At 42.2% G+C, this 26,481-nt stretch overlaps 1 protein-coding gene across 4 annotated transcripts in view; it reads right to left on the bottom strand.

The window, feature by feature from the left end:
* APAF1 (apoptotic peptidase activating factor 1) overlaps positions 1 to 26,481 on the bottom strand; it is a 435,848-nt gene that overhangs the window by 225,884 nt on the left and 183,483 nt on the right. For all 4 annotated transcript variants that reach the window (XM_053717008.1, XM_053717007.1, XM_053717010.1 and 1 more), the window contains one exon: positions 16,154 to 16,279. In XM_053717008.1, the coding sequence (XP_053572983.1) occupies positions 16,154 to 16,279 (126 nt within the window). The remainder of the gene's footprint in view (positions 1 to 16,153; positions 16,280 to 26,481) is intronic.

The raw sequence follows: 26,481 nt of genomic DNA, 5'->3' as shown, positions 1-26,481 counted from the left end.
GATCCAAGGAACCGACACAGATTCTATCAAAATGGCTTGAGGATCCCTTCACCTTGAACTGTACCTTGGAGGTTTGGAGTTTTGATGAGACGCCATCAGATCCATCTCCGGAGCCCTTCACCTGAGGGTTATCATTGTGAAAATCTCAGGATGGAGAACCCACTCTACGGGATGAAAAGTCTGCCTGCTCAGAAAATCCACTTCCCAGTAGTCTACCCCTAGGATGTAGATGGCAGAGAGATGACAATCTAGAGATTCCGCCCCCTACAGAATGCGAGTCACCACCTTCATTGCTAAGGAACTCAGAGTTCCTCCCTGGTGATTGATGTAGGCCACTGAAGTGATATTGTCTGACTGAAATCTGATAAACCGGAGCAAGGTTAGTTGAGGCCAGACTGTCAAAGCATTGAAGATTGCTCTCAACTCCAAAATGTTTATAGGAAGAGAAGACTCTTCCTGAATCCACAGACCATGCGCCTTTAAAGAGTCCCAAACCGCTCCCTAGCCTAAAAGACTGGCATCCGTGGTCACAATCTCCCAGGAAGGTCTCTGGAAACATGTGCCCTGAGACAGATGATCATGGGACATCTACCACAAGATAGAGATTCTCTTGTTACAGAATCCAAAACTATCCTCTGCAAAAAATTTGAATGGTCTCCGCTCCATTGTCTGAGCATGGATAGTTGCAGAGGCCTCAAATGGAACCGAGCATAAGGAATGATGTTGATAGAAGCTACCATCAGACCAATCACCTCCATGCATTGAGCCACAGATGGACGAATCATAGATTGGAGAGAAAGGCATGAGGAAAGAAGTTTTGATTTTCTGACATCCGTCAGAAAAGCCTTCATGGGCAGAGAATCTATAATTGTTCCTAAGAAACATACCCTTGTATTTGGTACAAGGGAACGCTTACCCAGATTCACTTTCCACCCGTGGGAACGTAGAATAGATAACATCTCTGTATGAGATTTTGCTAGATGAAAAGATGGCGCCTGAACTAAGATGTCATACAGATAAGGCGCCACAGCAAAGCCCTGAGACCTGACCACTGCCAAAAGAGCCCCCAGAACATTTGTGAAAATTCTAGGAGCTGTAGCAAGGCCAAATGGAAGGGCAACAATTGGAAATGTTTGTTTAGGAAAGCAAACCTCAGATACTGGTAATGATCCCTGTGAATGGGAACATGAAGATACGCATCCTTCAGATCTATAGTCGTCATGAATTGACCCTCTTGAACCAAAGGAAGAATGGACTGGATGGTTTCCATTTTGAAGGACGGAACCCTGAGGAATTGGTTTAGTCACTTTAAGTGACTAAACCATTGTTTCCATTGTTCTCTCAAAGTACTGGTGATTGTTTTAAGGACAGATATAAGATAAAGAAGCAGGTATATGTGCACAATGTGATACAGTAATGAGATCAGATTATACCTACAAGCTCGACCCATTTTATTAGGTTGTGGCTTCAAAACACAAAATCAGAGCTTTAATATACACAAATAAGCCTTAAAAAGCTAATTTTCATACATTTTTTACTCTGCAGTTGGTAAAAAAAGCAATTGTAAACACATTAAGGGAAAAAAACAGAATTTATGTTTACCTGATAAATTACTTTCTCCAACGGTGTGTCCGGTCCACGGCGTCATCCTTACTTGTGGGATATTCTCTTCCCCAACAGGAAATGGCAAAGAGCCCAGCAAAGCTGGTCACATGATCCCTCCTAGGCTCCGCCTACCCCAGTCATTCGACCGACGTTAAGGAGGAATATTTGCATAGGAGAAACCATATGGTACCGTGGTGACTGTAGTTAAAGAAAATAAATTATCAGACCTGATTAAAAAAACCAGGGCGGGCCGTGGACCGGACACACCGTTGGAGAAAGTAATTTATCAGGTAAACATAAATTCTGTTTTCTCCAACATAGGTGTGTCCGGTCCACGGCGTCATCCTTACTTGTGGGAACCAATACCAAAGCTTTAGGACACGGATGAAGGGAGGGAGCAAATCAGGTCACCTAAATGGAAGGCACCACGGCTTGCAAAACCTTTCTCCCAAAAATAGCCTCAGAAGAAGCAAAAGTATCAAACTTGTAAAATTTGGTAAAAGTGTGCAGTGAAGACCAAGTCGCTGCCCTACATATCTGATCAACAGAAGCCTCGTTCTTGAAGGCCCATGTGGAAGCCACAGCCCTAGTGGAATGAGCTGTGATTCTTTCGGGAGGCTGCCGTCCGGCAGTCTCGTAAGCCAATCTGATGATGCTTTTAATCCAAAAAGAGAGAGAGGTAGAAGTTGCTTTTTGACCTCTCCTTTTACCGGAATAAACAACAAACAAGGAAGATGTTTGTCTAAAATCCTTTGTAGCATCTAAATAGAATTTTAGAGCGCAAACAACATCCAAATTGTGCAACAAACGTTCCTTCTTTGAAACTGGTTTCGGACACAGAGAAGGTACGATAATCTCCTGGTTAATGTTTTTGTTAGAAACAACTTTTGGAAGAAAACCAGGTTTAGTACGTAAAACCACCTTATCTGCATGGAACACCAGATAAGGAGGAGAACACTGCAGAGCAGATAATTCTGAAACTCTTCTAGCAGAAGAAATTGCAACTAAAAACAAAACGGAATGCAAGGGTTCAAACGGAACCCCCTGAAGAACTGAAAGAACTAAATTGAGACTCCAAGGAGGAGTCAAAGGTTTGTAAACAGGCTTAATTCTAACCAGAGCCTGAACAAAGGCTTGAACATCTGGCACAGCGGCCAGCTTTTTGTGAAGTAACACAGACAAGGCAGAAATCTGTCCCTTCAGGGAACTTGCAGATAATCCTTTTTCCAATCCTTCTTGAAGGAAGGATAGAATCCTAGGAATCTTAACCTTGTCCCAAGGGAATCCTTTAGATTCACACCAACAGATATATTTTTTCCAAATTTTGTGGTAAATCTTTCTAGTTACAGGCTTTCTGGCCTGAACAAGAGTATCGATAACAGAATCTGAGAACCCTCGCTTCGATAAGATCAAGCGTTCAATCTCCAAGCAGTCAGCTGGAGTGAAACCAGATTCGGATGTTCGAACGGACCCTGAACAAGAAGGTCTCGTCTCAAAGGTAGCTTCCAAGGTGGAGCCGATGACATATTCACCAGATCTGCATACCAAGTCCTGCGTGGCCACGCAGGAGCTATCAAGATCACCGACGCCCCTCTCCTGATTGATCCTGGCTACCAGCCTGGGGATGAGAGGAAACGGCGGGAACACATAAGCTAGTTTGAAGGTCCAAGGTGCTACTAGTGCATCCACTAGAGCCGCCTTGGGATCCCTGGATCTGGACCCGTAGCAAGGAACTTTGAAGTTCTGACGAGAGGCCATCAGATCCATGTCTGGAATGCCCCACAGCTGAGTGACTTGGGCAAAGATTTCCGGATGGAGTTCCCACTCCCCCGGATGCAATGTCTGACGACTCAGAAAATCCGCTTCCCAATTTTCCACTCCTGGGATGTGGATAGCAGACAGGTGGCAGGAGTGAGACTCCGCCCATAGAATGATTTTGGTCACTTCTTCCATCGCCAGGGAACTCCTTGTTCCCCCCTGATGGTTGATGTACGCAACAGTTGTCATGTTGTCTGATTGAAACCGTATGAACTTGGCCCTCGCTAGCTGAGGCCAAGCCTTGAGAGCATTGAATATCGCTCTCAGTTCCAGAATATTTATCGGTAGAAGAGATTCTTCCCGAGACCAAAGACCCTGAGCTTTCAGGGAACCCCAGACCGCGCCCCAGCCCATCAGACTGGCGTCGGTCGTGACAATGACCCACTCTGGTCTGCGGAATGTCATCCCTCGTGACAGGTTGTCCAGGGACAGCCACCAACGGAGTGAGTCTCTGGTCCTCTGATTTACTTGTATCTTCGGAGACAAGTCTGTATAGTCCCCATTCCACTGACTGAGCATGCACAGTTGTAATGGTCTTAGATGAATGCGTGCAAAAGGAACTATGTCCATTGCCGCTACCATCAACCCGATCACTTCCATGCACTGAGCTATGGAAGGAAGAGGAACGTAATGAAGTATCCGACAAGAGTCTAGAAGTTTTGTTTTTTCTGGCCTCTGTCAGAAAAATCCTCATTTCTAAGGAGTCTATTATTGTTCCCAAGAAGGGAACCCTTGTTGACGGAGATAGAGAACTCTTTTCCACGTTCACTTTCCATCCGTGAGATCTGAGAAAGGCCAGGACAATGTCCGTGTGAGCCTTTGCTTGAGGAAGGGACGACGCTTGAATCAGAATGTCGTCCAAGTAAGGTACTACAGCAATGCCCCTTGGTCTTAGCACAGCTAGAAGGGACCCTAGTACCTTTGTGAAAATCCTTGGAGCAGTGGCTAATCCGAAAGGAAGCGCCACGAACTGGTAATGTTTGTCCAGGAATGCGAACCTCAGGAACCGATGATGTTCCTTGTGGATAGGAATATGTAGATACGCATCCTTTAAATCCACCGTGGTCATGAATTGACCTTCCTGGATGGAAGGAAGAATAGTTCGAATGGTTTCCATCTTGAACGATGGAACCTTGAGAAACTTGTTTAAGATCTTGAGATCTAAGATTGGTCTGAACGTTCCCTCTTTTTTGGGAACTATAAACAGATTGGAGTAGAACCCCATCCCTTGTTCTCTTAATGGAACAGGATGAATCACTCCCATTTTTAACAGGTCTTCTACACAATGTAAGAATGCCTGTCTTTTTATGTGGTCTGAAGACAACTGAGACCTGTGGAACCTCCCCCTTGGGGGAAGTCCCTTGAATTCCAGAAGATAACCTTGGGAGACTATTTCTAGCGCCCAAGGATCCAGAACATCTCTTGCCCAAGCCTGAGCGAAGAGAGAGAGTCTGCCCCCCCACCAGATCCGGTCCCGGATCGGGGGCCAACATTTCATGCTGTCTTGGTAGCAGTGGCAGGTTTCTTGGCCTGCTTTCCCTTGTTCCAGCCTTGCATTGGTCTCCAAGCTGGCTTGGCTTGAGAAGTATTACCCTCTTGCTTAGAGGACGTAGCACTTTGGGCTGGTCCGTTTCTACGAAAGGGACGAAAATTAGGTTTATTTTTTGCCTTGAAAGGCCGATCCTGAGGAAGGGCGTGGCCCTTACCCCCAGTGATATCAGAGATAATCTCTTTCAAGTCAGGGCCAAACAGCGTTTTTCCCCTTGAAAGGAATGTTAAGTAGCTTGTTCTTGGAAGACGCATCAGCCGACCAAGATTTCAACCAAAGCGCTCTGTGCGCCACAATAGCAAACCCAGAATTCTTAGCCGCTAACCTAGCCAATTGCAAAGTGGCGTCTAGGGTGAAAGAATTAGCCAATTTGAGAGCATTGATTCTGTCCATAATCTCCTCATAAGGAGGAGAATCACTATCGACCGCCTTTATCAGCTCATCGAACCAGAAACATGCGGCTGTAGCGACAGGGACAATGCATGAAATTGGTTGTAGAAGGTAACCCTGCTGAACAAACATCTTTTTAAGCAAACCTTCTAATTTTTTATCCATAGGATCTTTGAAAGCACAACTATCCTCTATGGGTATAGTGGTGCGTTTGTTTAAAGTGGAAACCGCTCCCTCGACCTTGGGGACTGTCTGCCATAAGTCCTTTCTGGGGTCGACCATAGGAAACAATTTTTTAAATATGGGGGGAGGGACGAAAGGAATACCGGGCCTTTCCCATTCTTTATTAACAATGTCCGCCACCCGCTTGGGTATAGGAAAAGCTTCTGGGAGCCCCGGCACCTCTAGGAACTTGTCCATTTTACATAGTTTCTCTGGGATGACCAACTTGTCACAATCATCCAGAGTGGATAATACCTCCTTAAGCAGAATGCGGAGATGTTCCAACTTAAATTTAAATGCAATCACATCAGGTTCAGCTAGTTGAGAAATGTTCCCTGAATCAGTAATTTCTCCCTCAGACAAAACCTCCCTGGCCCCATCAGACTGGGTTAGGGGCCCTTCAGAAATATTATTATCAGCGTCGTCATGCTCTTCAGTATCTAAAACAGAGCAGTCGCGCTTACGCTGATAAGTGTTCATTTTGGCTAAAATGTTTTTGACAGAATTATCCATTACAGCCGTTAATTGTTGCATAGTAAGGAGTATTGGCGCGCTAGATGTACTAGGGGCCTCCTGAGTGGGCAAGACTCGTGTAGACGAAGGAGGGAATGATGCAGTACCATGCTTACTCCCCTCACTTGAGGAATCATCTTGGGCATCATTGTCATTGTCACATAAATCACATTTATTTAAATGAATAGGAATCCTGGCTTCCCCACATTCAGAACACAGTCTATCTGGTAGTTCAGACATGTTAAACAGGCATAAACTTGATAACAAAGTACAAAAAACGTTTTAAAATAAAACCGTTACTGTCACTTTAAATTTTAAACTGAACACACTTTATTACTGCAAATGCGAAAAAAACATGAAGGAATTGTTCAAAATTCACCAAATTTTCACCACAGTGTCTTAAAGCCTTAAAAGTATTGCACACCAAATTTGGAAGCTTTAACCCTTAAAATAACGGAACCGGAGCCGTTTTGAACTTTAACCCCTTTACAGTCCCTGGTATCTGCTTTGCTGAGACCCAACCAAGCCCCAAGGGGAATACGATACCAAATGACGCCTTCAGAAAGTCTTTTCTAAGTATCAGAGCTCCTCTCACATGCGACTGCATGCCATGCCTCTCAAAAACAAGTGCGCAACACCGGCGCGAAAATGAGGCTCTGCCTATGCTTTGGGAAAGCCCCTAAAGAATAAGGTGTCTAAAACAGTGCCTGCCGATATTAATATATCAAAATACCCAGATAAAATGATTCCTCAAGGCTAAATATGTGTTAATAATCAATCGATTTAGCCCAGAAAAAGTCTACAGTCTTAATAAGCCCTTTTTGAAGCCCTTATTTACGATCGTAATAAACATGGCTTACCGGATCCCATAGGGAAAATGACAGCTTCCAGCATTACATCGTCTTGTTAGAATGTGTCATACCTCAAGCAGCAAGAGACTGCTCACTGTTCCCCCAACTGAAGTTAATTGCTCTCAACAGTCCTGTGTGGAACAGCCATGGATTTTAGTGACGGTTGCTAAAATCATTTTCCTCATACAAACAGAAATCTTCATCTCTTTTCTGTTTCTGAGTAAATAGTACATACCAGCACTATTTCAAAATAACAAACTCTTGATTGAATAATAAAAACTACAGTTAAACACTAAAAAACTCTAAGCCATCTCCGTGGAGATGTTGCCTGTACAACGGCAAAGAGAATGACTGGGGTAGGCGGAGCCTAGGAGGGATCATGTGACCAGCTTTGCTGGGCTCTTTGCCATTTCCTGTTGGGGAAGAGAATATCCCACAAGTAAGGATGACGCCGTGGACCGGACACACCTATGTTGGAGAAACTATTTTACAGTATACTGTCCCTTTAATATTCTTGGACCTCCTCTTGTGTTTACCAGAAACCGGGAAAGCTGATAAGGCTGCTGACACAGCAGATGATATTTGTGCAGCAAAATCCGTTAGTAAATAAACACCCCCAGAAGGAGGCTGAGAGGAACCGCAGGGCACTTCATGTGAAATATAATGGGATGTCTGAGGAGATACCTGAGGCACGGCCTGGACAGCATTATCGTGAGAGACAGACTCAGGACACATTTTATCTTTAAAGTGTAAAGTCTTATCTAAACATGTGGAACACAATTGCATAGGAGGCATAATCTGAGCCTGCAAAAAAACAGAATTTATGTTTACCTGATAAATTACTTTCTCCAACGGTGTGTCCGGTCCACGGCGTCATCCTTACTTGTGGGATATTCTCTTCCCCAACAGGAAATGGCAAAGAGCCCAGCAAAGCTGGTCACATGATCCCTCCTAGGCTCCGCCTACCCCAGTCATTCGACCGACGTTAAGGAGGAATATTTGCATAGGAGAAACCATATGTTACCGTGGTGACTGTAGTTAAAGAAAATAAATTATCAGACCTGATTAAAAAAACCAGGGCGGGCCGTGGACCGGACACACCGTTGGAGAAAGTAATTTATCAGGTAAACATAAATTCTGTTTTCTCCAACATAGGTGTGTCCGGTCCACGGCGTCATCCTTACTTGTGGGAACCAATACCAAAGCTTTAGGACACGGATGAAGGGAGGGAGCAAATCAGGTCACCTAAATGGAAGGCACCACGGCTTGCAAAACCTTTCTCCCAAAAATAGCCTCAGAAGAAGCAAAAGTATCAAATTTGTAAAATTTAGAAAAAGTGTGCAGTGAAGACCAAGTCGCTGCCTTACATATCTGATCAACAGAAGCCTCGTTCTTGAAGGCCCATGTGGAAGCCACAGCCCTAGTGGAGTGAGCTGTGATTCTTTCAGGAGGCTGCCGTCCGGCAGTCTCATAAGCCAATCGGATAATGCTTTTAATCCAGAAGGAGAGAGAGGTAGAAGTTGCTTTTTAACCTCTCCGTTTACCAGAATAAACAACAAACAAAGACAAAGTTTGTCTGAAATCCTTAGTAGCTGCTAAGTAAAATTTGAGAGCACGAACTACATCCAAGTTGTGCAACAAACGTTCCTTCTTTGAAACTGGATTAGGACACAAAGAAGGCACAACTATCTCCTGGTTAATGTTTTTGTTAGAAACAACTTTTGGAAGAAAACCAGGTTTAGTACGCAAAACCACCTTATCTGCATGGAACACCAGATAAGGAGAAGAACACTGCAGAGCAGATAATTCTGAAACTCTTCTAGCAGAAGAAATTGCAACCAAAAACAAAACTTTCCAAGATAATAACTTAATATCAACGGAATGTAAGGGTTCAAACGGAACCCCCTGAAGAACTGAAAGAACTAGGTTGAGACTCCAAGGAGGAGTCAAAATTTTGTAAACAGGCTTGATTCTAACCAGAGCCTGAACAAAGGCTAGAACATCTGGCACAGCTGCCAGCTTTTTGTGAAGTAACACAGACAAGGCAGAAATCTGTCCCATCAAGGAACTTGCAGATAATCCTTTTTCCAATCCTTCTCGAAGGAAGGATAGACTCTTAGGAATCTTAACCTTGTCCCAAGGGAATCCTGCAGATTCACACCAACAGATATACCAAATTATGTGGTAATTTTTCTGGTTACAGGCTTTCAGGCCTGAACAAGAGTATTAATAACAGAATCTGAGAACCCTCGCTTTGATAAGATCAAGCGTTCAATCTCCAAGCAGTCAGCTGGAGTGGGTCGAACGGACCTAGAACAAGAAGGTCTCTCAAAGGTAGCTTCCATGGTGGAGCCGATGACATATTCACCAGATCTGCATACCAAGTCCTGCGTGGCCACGCAGGAGCTATCAAAATCACCGACGCCCTCTCCTGATTGATCCTGGCTACCAGCCTGGGGATGAGAGGAAACGGCGGGAACACATAAGCTAGTTTGAAGGTCCAAGGTGCTACTAGTGCATCCACTAGAGCCGCCTTGGGATCCCTGGATCTGTACCCGTAGTAAGGAACTCTGAAGTTCTGACGAGAGGCCATCAGATCCATGTCTGGAATGCCCCACGGTTGAGTGACTTGGGCAAAGATTTCCGGATGGAGTTCCCACTCCCCCGGATGCAATGTCTGACGACTCAGAAAATCCGCTTCCCAATTTTCCACTCCTGGGATGTGGATAGCAGACAGGTGGCAGGAGTGAGACTCCGCCCATAGAATGATTTTGGTCACTTCTTCCATCGCTAGGGAACTCCTTGTTCCCCCCTGATGGTTGATGTATGAACTTGGCCCTCACTAGCTGAGGCCAAGCTTTGAGAGCATTGAATATCGCTCCCAGTTCCAGAATATTTATCGGTAGAAGAGATTCTACCCGATACCAAAGACCCTGAGCTTTCAGGGATCCCCAGACCGCGCCCCAGCCCATCAGACTGGCGTCGGTCGTGACAATGACCCACTCTGGTCTGCGGAAGGTCATCCCTTGTGACAGGTTGTCCAGGGACAGCCACCAACGGAATGAGTCTCTGGTCCTCTGATTTACTTGTATCTTCGGAGACAAGTCTGAATAGTCCCCATTCCACTGACTGAGCATGAACAGTTGTAATGGTCTTAGATGAATGCGCACAAAAGGAACTATGTCCATTGCCGCTACCATCAAACCTATCACTTCCATGCACTGCGCTATGGAAGGAAGAGGAACGGAATGAAGTATCCGACAAGAGTCTAGAAGTTTTGTTTTTCTGGCTTCTGTCAGAAAAATCCTCATTTCTAAGGAGTCTATTATAGTTCCCAAGAAGGGAACCCTCGTTGACGGAGATAGAGAACTCTTTTCCACGTTCACTTTCCATCCGTGAGATCTGAGAAAGGCCAGGACAATGTCCGTGTGAGCCTTTACTTGAGGAAGGGACGACGCTCGAATCAGAATGTCGTCCAAGTAAGGTACTACAGCAATGCCCCTTGGTCTTAGCACCGCCAGAAGGGACCCTAGTACCTATGAGAAAATCCTAGGAGCAGTGGCTAATCCGAAAGAAAATGCCACGAACTGGAAATGCTTGTCCAGGAATGCAAACCTTAGGAACCGATGATGTTCCTTGTGGATAGGAATATGTAGATACGCATCCTTGAAATCCACCTTGGTCATGAATTGACCTTCCTGGATGGAAGGAAGAAGTGTTCGAATGGTTTCCATCTTGAACGATGGAACCTTGAGAAACTTGTTCAAGATCTTGAGATCTAAGATTGGTCTGAACGTTCCCTCTTTTTTGGGAACTATGAACAGATTGGAGTAGAACCCCATCCCTTGTTCTCCTAATGGAACAGGATGAATCACTCCCATTTTTAGCAGGTCTTCTACCCAATGTAAGAATGCCTGTCTTCTTATGGTCTGAAGACAACTGAGACCTGTGGAACCTCCCCCTTGGAGGAAGCCCCTTGAACACCAGAGAATAACCTTGGGAGACTATTTCTAGCGCCCAAGGATCCAGAACATCTCTTTCCCAAGCCTGAGCGAAGAGAGAGAGTCTGCCCCCCACCAGATCCGGTCCCGGATCGGGGGCCCGCATTTCATGCTGTCTTGGTAGCAGTGGCAGGTTTCCTGGCCTGCTTTCCTTTGCTCCAGCCTTGCATAGGTCTCCAGGCTGGATTGGCTTGAGAAGTATTACCTTCCTGCTTAGAGGACGTAGCCCTTGGGGCTGATCCGTTTCTGCGAAAGGGACGAAACTTAGGTTTATTTTTGGTCTTGAAAAGACCTATCCTGAGGAAGGGCGTGGCCCTTGCCCCCAGTGATATCAGAGATAATCTCTTTCAAGTCAGGGCCAAAGAGTGTTTTCCCCTTGAAAGGAATGTCAAGCAATTTGTTCTTGGAAGACGCATCCGCTGCCCAAGATTTTAACCAAAGCGCTCTGCGCCACAATAGCAAACCCAGAATTTTTTCGCCGCTAACCTAGCCAATTGCAAGGTGGCGTCTAGGGTGAAAGAATTAGCCAATTTAAGAGCACGAATTCTGTCCATAATCTCCTCATAAGAAGAAGAATTACTAATAATCGCCTTTCCTAGCTCATCAAACTAGAAACACGCGGCTGCAGTGACAGGGACAATGCATGCAATTGGTTGTAGAAGGGAACCTTGCTGAACAAACATCTTTAGCAGACCTTCTAATTTTTTATCCATAGGATCTTGGAAAGCACAACTATCTTCTATGGGTATAGTGGCGCGCTTGTGTAGAGTAGAAACCGCCCCCTCGACCTTGGGGACTGTCTGCCATCAGTCCTTTCTGGGGTCGACTATAGGAAAACAATTTTATAAATATGGGGGGAGGTACTAAAGGTATACCGGGCCTGTCCCATTCTTTACTAACAATGTACGCCACCCGCTTGGATATAAGAAAAGCTTCGGGGGGCCCCGGGGCCTCTAAGAACTTTTCCATTTTACATAGTGGTTCTGGAATGACCAGATAATCACAATCATCCAAATTGGATAACACCTCCTTAAGCAGAGCGCGGAGATGTTCCAACTTAAATTTAAAAGTAATCACATCAGGTTCAGCTTGATGAGAAATGTTTCCTGAATCTGAAATTTCTCCCTCAGACAAAACCTCCCTGGCCCCCTCAGACTGGTGTAGGGGCCCTTCAGAAACCATATCATCAGCGTTCTCATGCTCTACAGAATTTTCTAAAACAGAGCAGTCGCGCTTTCGCTGATAAGTGGGCATATTGGCTAAAATGTTTTTGATAGAATTATCCATTACAGCCGTTAAATGTTGCATAGTAAGGAGTATTGGCGCACTAGATGTACTAGGGGCCTCCTGTATGGGCAAGACTGGTGTAGACGAAGGAGGGGATGATGCAGTACCATGCTTACTCCCCTCACTTGAGGAATCATCTTGGGCATCATTTTTACTAAAAAATTTTTTATGACATAAAATACATATAGTTAAATGAGAAGGAACCTTGGTTTCCCCACAGTCAGAACACAATCTATCTGGTAGTTCAGACATGTTAAACAGGCATAAACTTGATAACAAAGCACAAAAAACGTTTTAAAATAAAACCGTTACTGTCACTTTAAATTTTAAACTAAACACACTTTATTATTGCAATTGCGAAAAAGTATGAAGGAATTGTTCAAAATTCACCAAAATTTCACCACAGTGTCTTAAAGCCTTAAAAGTATTGCACACCAAATTTGGAAGCTTTAACCCTTAAAATAACGGAACCGGAGCCGTTTTTATATTTAACCCCTTTACAGTCCCTGGAATCTGCTTTGCTGAGACCCAACCAAGCCCAAAGGGTATTACGATACCAAATGATGCCTTCAGAAAGACTTTTCTATGTATCAGAGCTCCACACACATGCAGCTGCATGCCATGCTGTCCTCAAAAACAAGTGCGCCATACCGGCGCGAAAATGAGGCTCTGACTATGATTAGGGAAAGCCCCTAAAGAATAAGGTGTCTAAAACAGTGCCTGCCGATATAATCATATCAAAATACCCAGAATAAATGATTCCTCAAGGCTAAATATGTGTTAATAATGAATCGATTTAGCCCAGAAAAAGTCTACAGTCTTAATAAGCCCTTGTGAAGCCCTTATTTACTATCTTAATAAACATGGCTTACCGGATCCCATAGGGAAAATGACAGCTTCCAGCATTACATCGTCTTGTTAGAATGTGTCATACCTCAAGCAGTAAGAGACTGCACACTGTTCCCCCAACTGAAGTTAATTGCTCTCAACAGTCCTGTGTGGAACAGCCATGGATTTTAGTTACGGTGCTAAAATCATTTTCCTCATACAAACAGAAATCTTCATCTCTTTTCTGTTTCTGAGTAAATAGTACATACCAGCACTATTTTAAAATAACAAACTCTTGATTGAATAATAAAAACTACAGTTAAACACTAAAAAACTCTAAGCCATCTCCGTGGAGATGTTGCCTGTACAACGGCAAAGAGAATGACTGGGGTAGGCGGAGCCTAGGAGGGATCATGTGACCAGCTTTGCTGGGCTCTTTGCCATTTCCTGTTGGGGAAGAGAATATCCCACAAGTAAGGATGACGCCGTGGACCGGACACACCTATGTTGGAGAAAAGTAAACATTTAACTAAGGTAGCTGCAAAATTTTGTTCAGTGTCCATAGTAGCAAAAAGTATTAGAAAATTTTCACTGAATAAAACAAACTAGAAAATAGTGGTACAATACCCCACTGCAGAATGAGATCAGAAGTAAAAATGCTACCTCTATATCCTCAGACTGACCGAGGTAACTCACAACACCGGAAACCAGGAGCTCCCACTAGCAACAGGATTCAATAAGAAACTAGTTAATCCCTCTGACATCTAGTCGATAGGATAATAAATGCCCAAGCAGCACGCCACTCCGCTGCGCAGAACGCTATGAAAAAGCAGAAGAGCTTTTAAAAATAATAAAATTCACTTAGAAGCCCCTGTTTAAGAATAAAGCCCAAATTTAAATTCCTATACCCAGGAAATCAAGTGAGTCCCATAAAAAAAGATCCAGAGAGGATTAACCTCTAAAAGTGCTGCCCCCAAGACCTAGAAGGCAATAGCACATACCTGTGGATCCGGCTGCAGGGCAGGAACAGCTTCTAAGGTGTGACTAATATACCAACATCTGTCAGGGACCTGTAGAAAAAGAAAAAACAGAGTAACCAACTCTGATTTTCTATCAAAGGGGTAGCATAAGTGTTAGAAGGTGGCAAAGTAGTCCTTGCTTTATTTCTAACTGCTAAAAGCCACCATTACTCCTACTAAGGAGATTGACATGGACACAGCATAGACCCAAATCCTTGCTTGAAGGAAAAAGTACCCATTAAAGGTTTCAATATCTTCAGACACCTTCTTTACCATCCTCCTGTGATCAAGGCAAAGAGAATGACCGGGGTTTATGGGTAAGGGAAGTGATACTTGACAGCTTTGCTGGTTTGCTGGGGTGCTCTTTGCCGCCTCCTGCTGGCCAGAAGTGAATATCACACTAGTAATTGGAATGAATCGTGGAGTCTCTATGCCATAGGAAAGAAAATGAGATTAATAGTTCAGTGTTACATCCTAAATGCATATTAAAATTGGAAAAACTTTTTTCCAGCATTTCAGAAGTTTTGCAGAATTTAATTTAAAACAAACCATAAGAGCAATCACTCCCCCATAAAACAGTCATTGGTCCCAAAAAAAGCAATCACAACTCCAATGTGAAAACGTATGGAAGGTCAACAGGGTTTTTAGACCATTTTAAACTGAAGTATCTGGTTGTATGGTAACCTAGCAACGCCCTTGTCTGTGATATTCTAGTGTGTCTAGAAACCCTTGTTTAGCTAATCAGCCATTCAGGGCAATGTGTTGGTTATTAGCATCAATGAAGTGCTGGTCTGGACCAGAACACCAAAGGCTATTAACCAGCATTTGCATTAGAAAGTATATGCCGCAATCAGAATAACCATCTCCTTGCTATGCTTTAAAACTGCCGTGAACAGCACTGCGCTGATATTAGGGTGTCCCTGCTTAACACAAATTCTATATACAAAAAGCATAACTATAACTTTATCCAAAATCTTTTGCTCCAGTTGAAACATTATTAGCTGAGGAAAGTAAACATTTGATTTATTTGGATGTGCAGAACAGCTATATATTGTAATATTTTTAATTAGCAAATATGGAAGCTATAGTGACGTGATAAAAGTTGGATAAACATTGTTCCCAAGGAGTCTTTGTATATATTCATGTAATACACAAGGCCTGATGACCAAAAACTTGCGAGCATGGAAAGAAATTACGCTAAATGATTAGAGCCTTTTTTTGAGTTTTATATTGTAATATACTGTAGATGTCTCTCCATTACATACAGTATCCTTCATATCTAGATAAACAGCTCTCAAGCTAAAACTTGCCGTTATAAAATTCTTTGAGGGATCTCACAGTACTGATGAGACATGTTAGGTAATCTCACCAGAGCGGAGAACTTTAGTCATCGGACACTTAATAATATGGTCTCAAGGCTATCTATATACGTTTTAGGGTTTATGCATAAAACAGTATTAAGTGATGAAACGATAAAGTATTAAAAGGACATAAAACACAAATTCCTTTTTTCATGATTCAGATAGAGAATACAATTTTAAACGCCGTTCAGATTTACTTCTATGATCTAATTTGCTTAATTCGCTTTATCCCTTTGTTGAAGGATCAGCAATGCACTAATGGGAGATAGCTGAACACATCAGGTGAGCCAATAACGAGGCATAAATGTGCAGAGACCAATCAGCAGCTCCTGAGCCTACCTTTTCAACAAAGAAAACCAAGAGAATAAAACAAATTAAATAATAGAAGTAAACTAGAAAGTAGTTTAAAACTGTATGCTCTATCTGAAACAAGAAAGAAAGAAAAATTGGTTTTATGTCCCTTTAATCTGGCCCTGAATGGCTTTAAAAGAGTCATGAACATTCAATATCACTTCAAGGGCCAAACAAGCAGTCACCATACACTCAACAGGGTCACACACACTCAATGGGTAAAAAAGCACATAAAAGTGACAGGAAAGCCAGTTGCCCATTATAAAAAAAAAAGTTTTCATGATTTTAAATCTTACATTAAATTGTTTTACTAATAAACTTAACACCATTCTACTAAAATAATGTGTCAAATATCTACCTTTAATGTTCCATCCATTGAGCAACTTGCCAAATACTTATCATCAAGGGAAAATCTGCAATGACTGACATAATGCGAGTGACTAATCAATGTATTCTGGCAATGGCTCTTGTTTGAATCCCACAGCTGCATTAGAAAATAAACAAATATTCCAAATTAGAGCAGTTATAATCAATGTATTATTCCTAAATAACTGTCCATTTTGTAAAATGTATAGTTTGTTATTCTTCTGTTTTTTAAATGAAAAAGTAAAATGCTTAGACTAATAAATGGAATATTGTCAACTTCTCCATATTTAGCCAACATATTTATTATCAGAACTGCCCTGATATTTAAGTTTACAATTAAAATGACATTTTAATACAAAAACTCCATATGCTAAATCTATGTTTGCTTATAGGCACTAGTTTACTATGGGCCAGATTACAAGTGGAGCGGTATTTAACGCTCCTGCTCTAACTCGGCTAGAAGTAAGCGCATATATTAAAAGTTGAAAGTAAGAGGATTTCGTTTGTGCACTAACCTGATCCGCGCAAAAAGCCGAAGTTAGAATATTGTGCACGTTTACTTATTCCCACATAGAAGTCAATGGAGCAAAAAAAATTAAAAAAACAAACAAAAACAACACATCCTACTCGCACGCAAACCCGATCGCATATTCTCAAGTGCGATAACCCGACATGAAAAAAATGAATATTTCACATTCCAATGTTCTTCACATAGAAGAATGTTGTATTTATTCATAAATATATAGTTCTCCAAATATCTGATGGTATTTTGGTAGAATATATATCTATACCTATGTATTTATATAATTATATATAGCTACAGAGATATATATATATATATATATATATATATATATATATACACACACACACACATAAAAATACTTAGAACATATGTGCAGAACATTGGAATGTTAAATATTTTCATTAAATACACAGTATTACACTTCCGTGTTTTGTATATGTCTATGGTGATTACAAAAGTCTGTGAACCCTTGACTTGTTTCCAGTTTGATTGAGAACTTGCATTTGTATGGCTGTATTATGGACGCAGGTTTTGGGAGAGACCTTGATGTGGTACCTGGGCTTGTCCCATTTGGCCAGATGCGGTAAACTAATTCTTCCAGTTTTGCTTTTGAACTTAGCTGAGAGTTTGCAAGCGAGTGCTGGACTTTTTCTGTGTGTTGTATTCAATTATTTTGTAATTTCCCCTATGGGCCTTGCATCCAGACTTGTCTGGGGTTAACTATCTGTGACTCTGGGGACAGCACAGCTTCCTGAGACTGCTGTTGAGCACCCAGGGCTGAGCATGTTGCAGGGTCATAGGATGTGTACCCAGTCCAGTCTGAGAGTGCAGTCCCCTTCCGTGTTTTGTATGTCACAGCGTGACAGATCTAAAGTACACAATTATAGATCACGTCCCGTCTCTAAAAAGAGGGGGTGATCATAATAGGTTGCTATTACAAAAGGAAGCAAGATGGACCTATAATTTGGATACGCTGATCCCAAGGGGACTGAACACACATTTGGACTGGCATGCCTTTCTGTGAAATTCAATTTGAAAATAATAATTCTTATTGATGAGAGTACCATGAATCTAATGAGTTTTATTTTCCATTCTTTAGCTGTATGACTTACTGTTATTAATTGTTGTCCTATTTCCCTGCAAGAACATACTAACTTATAATTATGCATGAATTGTTCTTGAATTTCTCATTTGTATTTCCTAAAACCTATTTAATATACTTGTTTTTTATTAGTATATATAAGCATATTTGTGCTTAATCTTGCCTAGATAATAGTTACGCATAGAGTTTTTCTGCAATTTCTGCTGAATCCGCTTCTAATATGAATGTGCTTCCAGCCCTGTCAGTTTTGGGACTGTAATAACTTTGAGGTTGGTTAGCACCTTCAGCTGGGTCATTATGCCATTCGTACATGATTTGATGTTTGCCCTCAAATAAGGTTCTAAGCCTATACCATTTGTTAGAGACTCTTGCAATTGTATATGTTACAGTTAAAGTGCAGAATCAGTTAATGTGCACATTACCTAGTTAATCTGCAGATTAACTGATTTGCTCAGTTAAAGTGCAGAATCTGCACTTTAACTACACAGAAGCAGTTAGTGTGCAAATTACCTAGGTAAAGTGAGAAAAGTTTGTTTCTCGCATGTAAACTGTTAATTGAAAAAGAAGCTGAAGAATGTTCCAATTTCGGCCGAGGGCAGATACGCTCCAGAGTGCTCTGTTCTAATCAGAGCCTCGGGCGCCACAACTGCCTCTGGGAACCTTACCATAGGTCTCAGCCCGCACGTCTTGAAATTCTCTGTCTGGGAAATTATCTATCTATCTATCTATTGAATCTATTTATTATAGATTCGATAGATCGATAGATAGAAAGATAGATAGATAGATAGATAGATAGATAGATAGGTAATTTCCCAGACAGAGAATTTCAAGACGTGCGGGATGGGACCCATGGTAAGGTTCCCAGAGGCAGTTGCGGCACTCGAGGCTCTGATTAGAACAGAGCACTCTGGAGCGTATCTGCCCTCGGCCGAAATCGGAACATTTTGTTCTTAATTTATTTCGTTAAACTCAAATATTATTTAACATCATGTTCTTTATTTATTTCGTTAAACTCAACTATAACAATTAATGAAATTAACATAATGTTATTATTTAACATCATGTTCTTTATTTATTTCGTTAAACTCAACTATAACAATTAAAAAAATATAATACAAACAATCAAACGGTTTAAAATATTAGATCTAGGAAATGAATTTGAAGTCAAATTTATTACATTCTTCTGCTTCTTTTTCAATAAACAGTTTACATGAGAGAAACAAACTTTTCTAAAAAGCTAAAATGCTTTTTTTTTTTTTGCACTTTAACTAGTGCCTAGTATGTAATGTGCAGATTACCTAGGTAATGTGAGAAATGAAACAATTTTTCTGCACTTTAACTGATCACCCTAGTTAATCTGCAGATTAACTAGGTAATGTGCACATTAACTGATTTCTGCACTTTAACTGTAACATATATATGCCTAAACTAAGCATTTATTACCCCTAAACCACTATATAGAGATCTTTGTCATTCCGTTTTTTGTTGTACTAGTTCTCAATATTTTTGCTTTGCTTTTCTATTAGGCTCTGACTAGATATTGTGTTTGAGTAGGGGAAAGTGATTTATTGAATTCTTACAGTGGGTTGGATTGAACTCTGATACATGCTATGGTGCTAATCCCCCACATGGCATAGATTATTCTTGCAAGATGGGCTCTATAAAAACAAAATTTATGCTTACTTGATAAATTAATTTCTCTTGTGGTGTATCCAGTCCACGGATTCATCCATTACTTGTGGGATATTCTCCTTCCCAACAGGAAACTGCAAGAGGATCACCCACAGCAGAGCTGTCTATATAGCTCCTCCCCTAACTGCCACTCCCAGTCATTCGACCGAAGACAAGCAAGAGAAATGAGAAACTATAGGGTGCAGTGGTGACTGTAGTTTAAAAATAAAAAACACCTGCCTTAAAATGACAGGGCGGGCCGTGGAATGGATACACCACAAGAGAAATAAATTTATCAGGTAAGCATAAATTTTGTTTTCTCTTGTAAGGTGTATCCAGTCCACGGATTCATCCATTACTTGTGGGATACCAATACCAAAGCTATAGGACACGGATGAAGGGAGGGACAAGGCAGGCGCTTAAACGGAAGGCACCACTGCCTGTAAGACCTTTCTCCCAAAAATAGCCTCCGAAGAAGCAAAAGTATCAAATTTGTAGAATTTAGAAAAAGTATGAAGCGAAGACCAAGTCGCCGCCTTACAAATCTGTTCAACAGAATCCTCATTTTTAAAAGCCCACGTGGAAGCCACCGCTCTAGTGGAATGAGCTGTAATTCTTTCAGGAGGCTGCTGGCCAGCAGTCTCATAAGCTAAGCGGATTATACTTCTTAACCAAAAAGAAAGATAAGTTGCTGAAGCCTTTTGGCCTCTCCTCTGTCCAGAGTAGACAACAAACAATGCAGATGTTTGACGAAAATCCTTAGTAGCTTGTAAATAAAACTTTAAAGCACGAACCACGTCAAGATTGTGTAATAGACGTTCCTTCTTTGAAGAAGGATTAGGACACAGTGACGGAACAACAATCTCCTGATTGATATTCTTATTAGATACCACCTTAGGAAGAAACCCAGGTTTGGTACGCAAACCTACCTTATCTGCATGGAAGATCAGATAAGGGGAATCACACTGTAAAGCAGATAACTCTGAAACTCTTCGGGCCGAAGAGATAGCTACCAAAAACAGAACTTTCCAAGATAAAAGCTTGAAATCTATGGAATGCAGAGGTTCAAACGGAACCCCTTGAAGAACTTTAAGAACTAAATTTAAACTCCATGGCGGAGCAACAGGTTTAAACACAGGCTTGATTCTAACTAAAGCCTGAAAAAATGCCTGAACGTCTGGAACATCCGCCAGACGCTTGTGCAAAAGAATAGACAGAGCAGAAATCTGTCCCTTTAAGGAACTAGCTGACAATCCCTTCTCCAATCCTTCTTGGAGAAAAGATAATATCCTAGGAATCCTGACTTTACTCCATGAGTAACCCTTGGATTCACACCAATGAAGATATTTACACCATATCTTATTATAGATTTTCCTGGTGACAGGCTTTCAAGCCTGAATTAAGGTATCAATGACCGACTCGGAGAAACCACGTTTTGATAAAATCAAGTGTTCAATCTCCAAGCAGTCAGACGCAGAGAAATTAGATTTGGATGGTTGAAAGGACCCTGAAGTAGAAGGTCCTGCCTCAGCGGCAGAGTCCATGGTGGAAGGGATGACATGTCCACCAGATCTGCATACCAAGTCCTGCGTGGCCACGCAGGTGCTATCAAAATCACCAAAGCTCTCTCCTGCTTGATCTTGGCAATCAGACGAGGGAGCAGAGGAAACGGTGGAAACACATAATCCAGGTTGAAGGACCAAGGCGCTGCTAGAGCATCTATCAGCGCTGCCTTGGGATCCCTGGACCTGGATCCGTAACAAGGAATCTTGGCGTTCTGACGAGACGCCATGAGATCCAGTTCTGGTTTGCCCCAAAGTTGAATCAACTGTGCAAATACCTCCGGATGGAGTTCCCACTCCCCCGGATGAAAAGTCTGCCGACTTAGAAAATCCGCCTCCCAGTTCTCTACTCCTGGGATATGGATAGCTGATAGATGGCAAGAGTGAACCTCTGCCCATAGAATTATTTTTGAAACCTCCAACATTGCTAGGGAACTCCTTGTTCCCCCTTGATGGTTGATGTAGGCTACAGTCGTGATATTGTCCGACGGAAATCTGATGAACCTGACCGCAGCAAGCTGAGACCAAGCCTGAAGAGCATTGAATATTGCTCTTAGTTCCAGAATGTTTATCGGAAGGAGTGCCTCCTCCTGAGTCCACGAGCCCTGAGCCTTCAGGGAGTTCCAGACTGCACCCCAGCCCAGAAGGCTGGCATCTGTCGTTACTATTGTCCAATCTGGCCTGCGGAAGGTCATACCCTTGGACAGATGGACCCGAGATAGCCACCAGAGAAGAGAATCCCTGGTCTCTTGATCCAGATTTAGTAGAGGGGACAAATCTGTGTAATCCCCATTCCACTGACTGAGCATGCAAAGTTGCAGCGGTCTGAGATGTAGGCGGGCAAACGGCACTATGTCCATTGCCGCTACCATTAAGCCGATTACTTCCATACACTGAGCCACTGAAGGGCGAGAAGTAGAATAAAGAACACGGCAGGAATTTAGAAGTTTTGACAACCTGGCCTCTGTCAGGTAAATCTTCATTTCTACAGAATCTATCAGAGTTCCTAGGAAGGAAACTCTTGTGAGAGGGGATAGAGAACTCTTTTCTTCGTTCACTTTCCACCCATGAGACCTCAGGAATGCCAGAACAATTTCCGTATGGGACCTGGCGATTTGAAAATTCGACGCCTGTATCAGAATGTCGTCTAGGTAAGGGGCTACTGCTATACCCCGCGGCCTTAGGAATGCTAGGAGTGACCCTAGAACCTTTGTAAAGATTCTTGGTGCCGTAGCTAACCCAAAGGGAAGAGCCACAAACTGGTAATGCCTGTCTAGGAAGGCGAACCTGAGAAACATCCTTTAAGTCCACGGTAGTCATATATTGACCCTCCTGGATCAAAGGTAGGATGGTTCGAATAGTCTCCATCTTGAAGGATGGAACCCTGAGAAATTTGTTTAGGATCTTGAGATCTAAGATTGGTCTGAAGGTTCCCTCTTTCTTGGGAACTACAAACAGATTTGAATAAAAGCCTTGCCCCTGTTCCTCCTTTGGAACTGGGTGGATCACTCCCATAACTAGGAGGTCTTGAACACAATGTAAGAATGCCTCTCTCTTTATCTGGTTTGCAGATAATTGTGAGAGATGAAATCTCCCTTTTGGGGAAGAAGCTTTGAAGTCCAGAAGATATCCCTGGGACACAATTTCCAACGCCCAGGGATCCTGGACATCTCTTGCCCAAGCCTGGGCGAAGAGAGAAAGTCTGCCCCCTACTAGATCTGTTTCCGGATCGGGGGCTGATCTTTCATGCTGTCTTAGAGGCAGCAGCAGGTTTTTTGGCCTGCTTTCCTTTGTTCCAAGCCTGGTTAGGTCTCCAGACCGGCTTGGATTGGGCAAAATTTCCCTCTTGTTTTGTATTAGAGGAAGTTGAAGCTCCGCCACTCTTGAAGTTTCGAAAGGAACGAAAATTAGTCTGTTTGGTCCTTAATTTGTTGGACCTATCCTGAGGAAGGGCGTGACCTTTTCCTCCAGTAATATCAGAAATGATCTCCTTCAGTCCAGGCCCGAATAGGGTCTGCCCCTTGAAGGGAATGTTGAGAAGCTTAGACTTTGAAGTAACGTCAGCTGACCAGGATTTAATCCATAGCGCCCTACGCGCCTGAATAGCAAAACCTGAGTTCTTAGCCGTTAGCTTGGTTAAATGAACAACGGCGTCAGAAACAAATGAATTGGCTAGCTTAAGAGCTTTAAGCTTGTCAAGGATATCATCCAACGGGGTTTCTACCTGTAGAGCCTCTTCTAGAGACTCAAACCAGAAAGCCGCAGCAGCAGTGACTGGTGCAATGCATGCAAGAGGCTGGAGAATAAAACCTTGTTGAATAAAAATTTTCTTAAGGTAACCCTCTAATTTTTTGTCCATTGGATCTAGAAAAGCACAACTGCCCTCGACCGGGATAGTTGTACGCTTCGCTAGGGGAAAGACTGCTCCCTCCACCTTAGGGACCGTCTGCCACAAGTCCTGTGTAGCGGCATCTATAGGAAACATCTTTTTAAAAACAGGAGGGGGAGAGAACGGTACACTTGGTCTATCCCATTCCTTAGTAATAATTTCTGAAAACCTCTTAGGGATTGGAAAAACATCAGTGTAAACAGGCACTGCATAGTATTTATCCAATTTACACAATTTCTCTGGGACTACAATGGCGTCACAGTCATCCAGAGTTGCTAAAACCTCCCTGAGCAACACTCGGAGGTGTTCAAGTTTACATTTAAATGTAGACATATCAGAATCAGGTTGAAGTGTCTTCCCTGAATCAGAAAAATCCCCCACAGATAGAAGCTCTCCTGCTTCGGCTTCTGCACATTGTGAGGGTATATCAGACATAGCTACTAAAGCGTCAGAGAGCTCTGTATTTGTTCTAGCCCCAGAGCTGTCTCGCTTTCCTTGTAACCCTGGCAATTTGGACAATACCTCTGTAAGGGTATGATTCATAACTGCCGCCATGTCTTGTAAAGTATACGCAATGGGCGCACTAGATGTACTTGGCGTCCCTTGAGCGGGAGTTATAGGTTCTGACACGTGGGGAGAGTTAGTCGGCATAACTTCCCCCTTGTCAATTTCCTCTGGTGATAAATCTTTTAAAGCCAGAATATGGTCTTTAAAATTTATAGTAAGATCAGTGCATTTAGTACACATTCTAAGAGGGGGTTCCACAATGGCTTCTAAACATAATGAACAAGGAGTTTCCTCTATGTCAGACATGTTTAACAGACTAGTAATGAGACCAGCAAGCTTGAAAACACTTTAACAAATGTGAAAAGCAGAATATAAAAAACGGTACTGTGCCTTTAAGGGAAAAAAAACAATATAGACTAAAATAGCATTGCACCCACTTGCAAATGGATGATTAACCCCTCAGGCTCAAAAACGAATCAGAAAAACGGTAAAACCGCTATAAACAGTCACAAGCAAACTGCCACAGCTCTGCTGTGGCTCCTACCTGCCCATAAAACGACTTTTGTAGGCACAAAAACCCTTTACAGAGGTCCTATATGTCAGGGGACTCCTTCAGGGAAGCTGGATGTCTCAGATTGTAAAAACTACTGCGCAATTAGAGCGCGAAAATAGGCCCCTCCCACCATGCACTCAAAGTGAAAGGGCCATAAATAACTACTCCTAGGAGAAATCTAGTCAGCCATGTGGAAAACTAGGCCCCAAATAAAGATTTATCACCCTCAGTAAAAAACGTTTTTTATATATCATGCAAACGTTTTACATACTAAGTAATAAGAGCAAGTAACATGAATATTACCCTTTACTGCAAGCATGATCCCAGTCGTTTGTTAAATCACTGTAATCAGGCTTACATTAAATATATCAGGCACTGTCAGCATTTTCTAGACCTTATCATCTCTCTAGAAAAAAATATACTGAACATACCTCAGAGCAGTTAATTCTGCAGGCCATTCTCCCAGCTGAAGTTTTCCCATACTCTTCAGTTATGTGTGAGAACAGCAGTGGACCTTAGTTACAACCTGCTAAGATCATCAAAAACCTCAGGCAGAACTCTTCTTCTAATTTCTGCCTGAGGTAAAAACAGTACAACGCCGGTACCATTTAAAAATAACAAACTTTTGATTGAAGATAAACTACACTAAAACACCACATATCTCTTGATACTTCCTTTCTTGTCGAGAGCTGCAAGAGAATGACTGGGAGTGGCAGTTAGGGGAGGAGCTATATAGACAGCTCTGCTGTGGGTGATCCTCTTGCAGCTTCCTGTTGGGAAGGAGAATATCCCACAAGTAACGGATGAATCCGCGGACTGGATACACCTTACAAGAGAAATATAAAATTTATTGTATCACTATATCTCCATATAGTATTTCAGATCCTAACATATAAAACAAATGAGTAGTTCTAGGAGCTTAGCATAAGTAATATCTGTCTCCACCCCCACCCCCACATTGAACCCCCAGTTCCTCACTACAACTACTATAAATACTAACTGCATCTCTTTATTTTCAGATTATGCCCAGCTCAAAACTCAGTAAACTTTGTGAATTGCACTCTTGGTGTTATAGGCTCTTTTGGGTTGCATAGCATACCCTCCTTTACATGGACTTCGGGTGCGGGCTGGACCTGCTCAAGTGCCACTGTTCAGAAACATATAGCATTGGTGCTCCTTGTGATATATAAGAAGGTACACTAGTTCTATGAGAAGGCCTGGATTGCGGCTAGGCTTTATATATTTATGGCCTTACCAAACTATGAGAGAGGTTCAGAACTTGACTTTTCAATATACCTTGCTGGGCATGTACCTTGTAACCTACAATTAGTCCAATTGCATTATCTAGTAAGTGAAGTTAACCTACCTTGGGCCTAAATGTAAACATACCACATTCCAGGCGGTATAACAGTTAAGTCAAGTCAGCTACAGCTTACGCCTGAATAACCTCATTAGAAACTTAAGTCCTTCAGGGCTTTACTGTACTATCCTGCCCCCCCCCCCTTTTCCTTTATATAATATTAGGGATCTCCTGAGTATCAGCTAAGATCTTTGTTAACACACTTTTTCCTCCTACCAATTTATTGTTGGATAGCAAGTACTTATATCATGTTTCATGTGTCTTCTGTATAATTATCAGTTATAGCTTTATAAAAAAAAATAAAACACTTGAGGTAATGTACTGGGACCCATGAGCGGTCTCCTCCCTTCTCAAATAGCCTTCTATCGCTGTTATTTTGTATATACCATGGGTTGGGGTCCAAGAGTGGCCTCCTAGCTTGATTGAGAAGGCTTTTGATTATCATTGGCATGTATATACTATCACTCAGCATAACATATAGTTTTTTTTTTCTACTTTGCATGCTCTAGCTAGTAGATATTGTTTGCTACTTTTCTGCGTCTCTTATGTATTCTGTACAATGCAATTTGTAATAAGTATCCTGAGAAAGCGACTGTGTAAAAGCTTTACTGTTCTGCATGTTTGCCAAAGCAATACCTCAATAATAAAAA

The sequence above is a fragment of the Bombina bombina genome, chromosome 6, assembly GCF_027579735.1.
Source record: "Bombina bombina isolate aBomBom1 chromosome 6, aBomBom1.pri, whole genome shotgun sequence".
Lineage (NCBI taxonomy): Eukaryota > Metazoa > Chordata > Amphibia > Anura > Bombinatoridae > Bombina > Bombina bombina.
The sequence above is the reverse complement of the archived record's forward strand: the minus strand, read 5'-3'. Positions and strand labels throughout refer to the sequence as shown.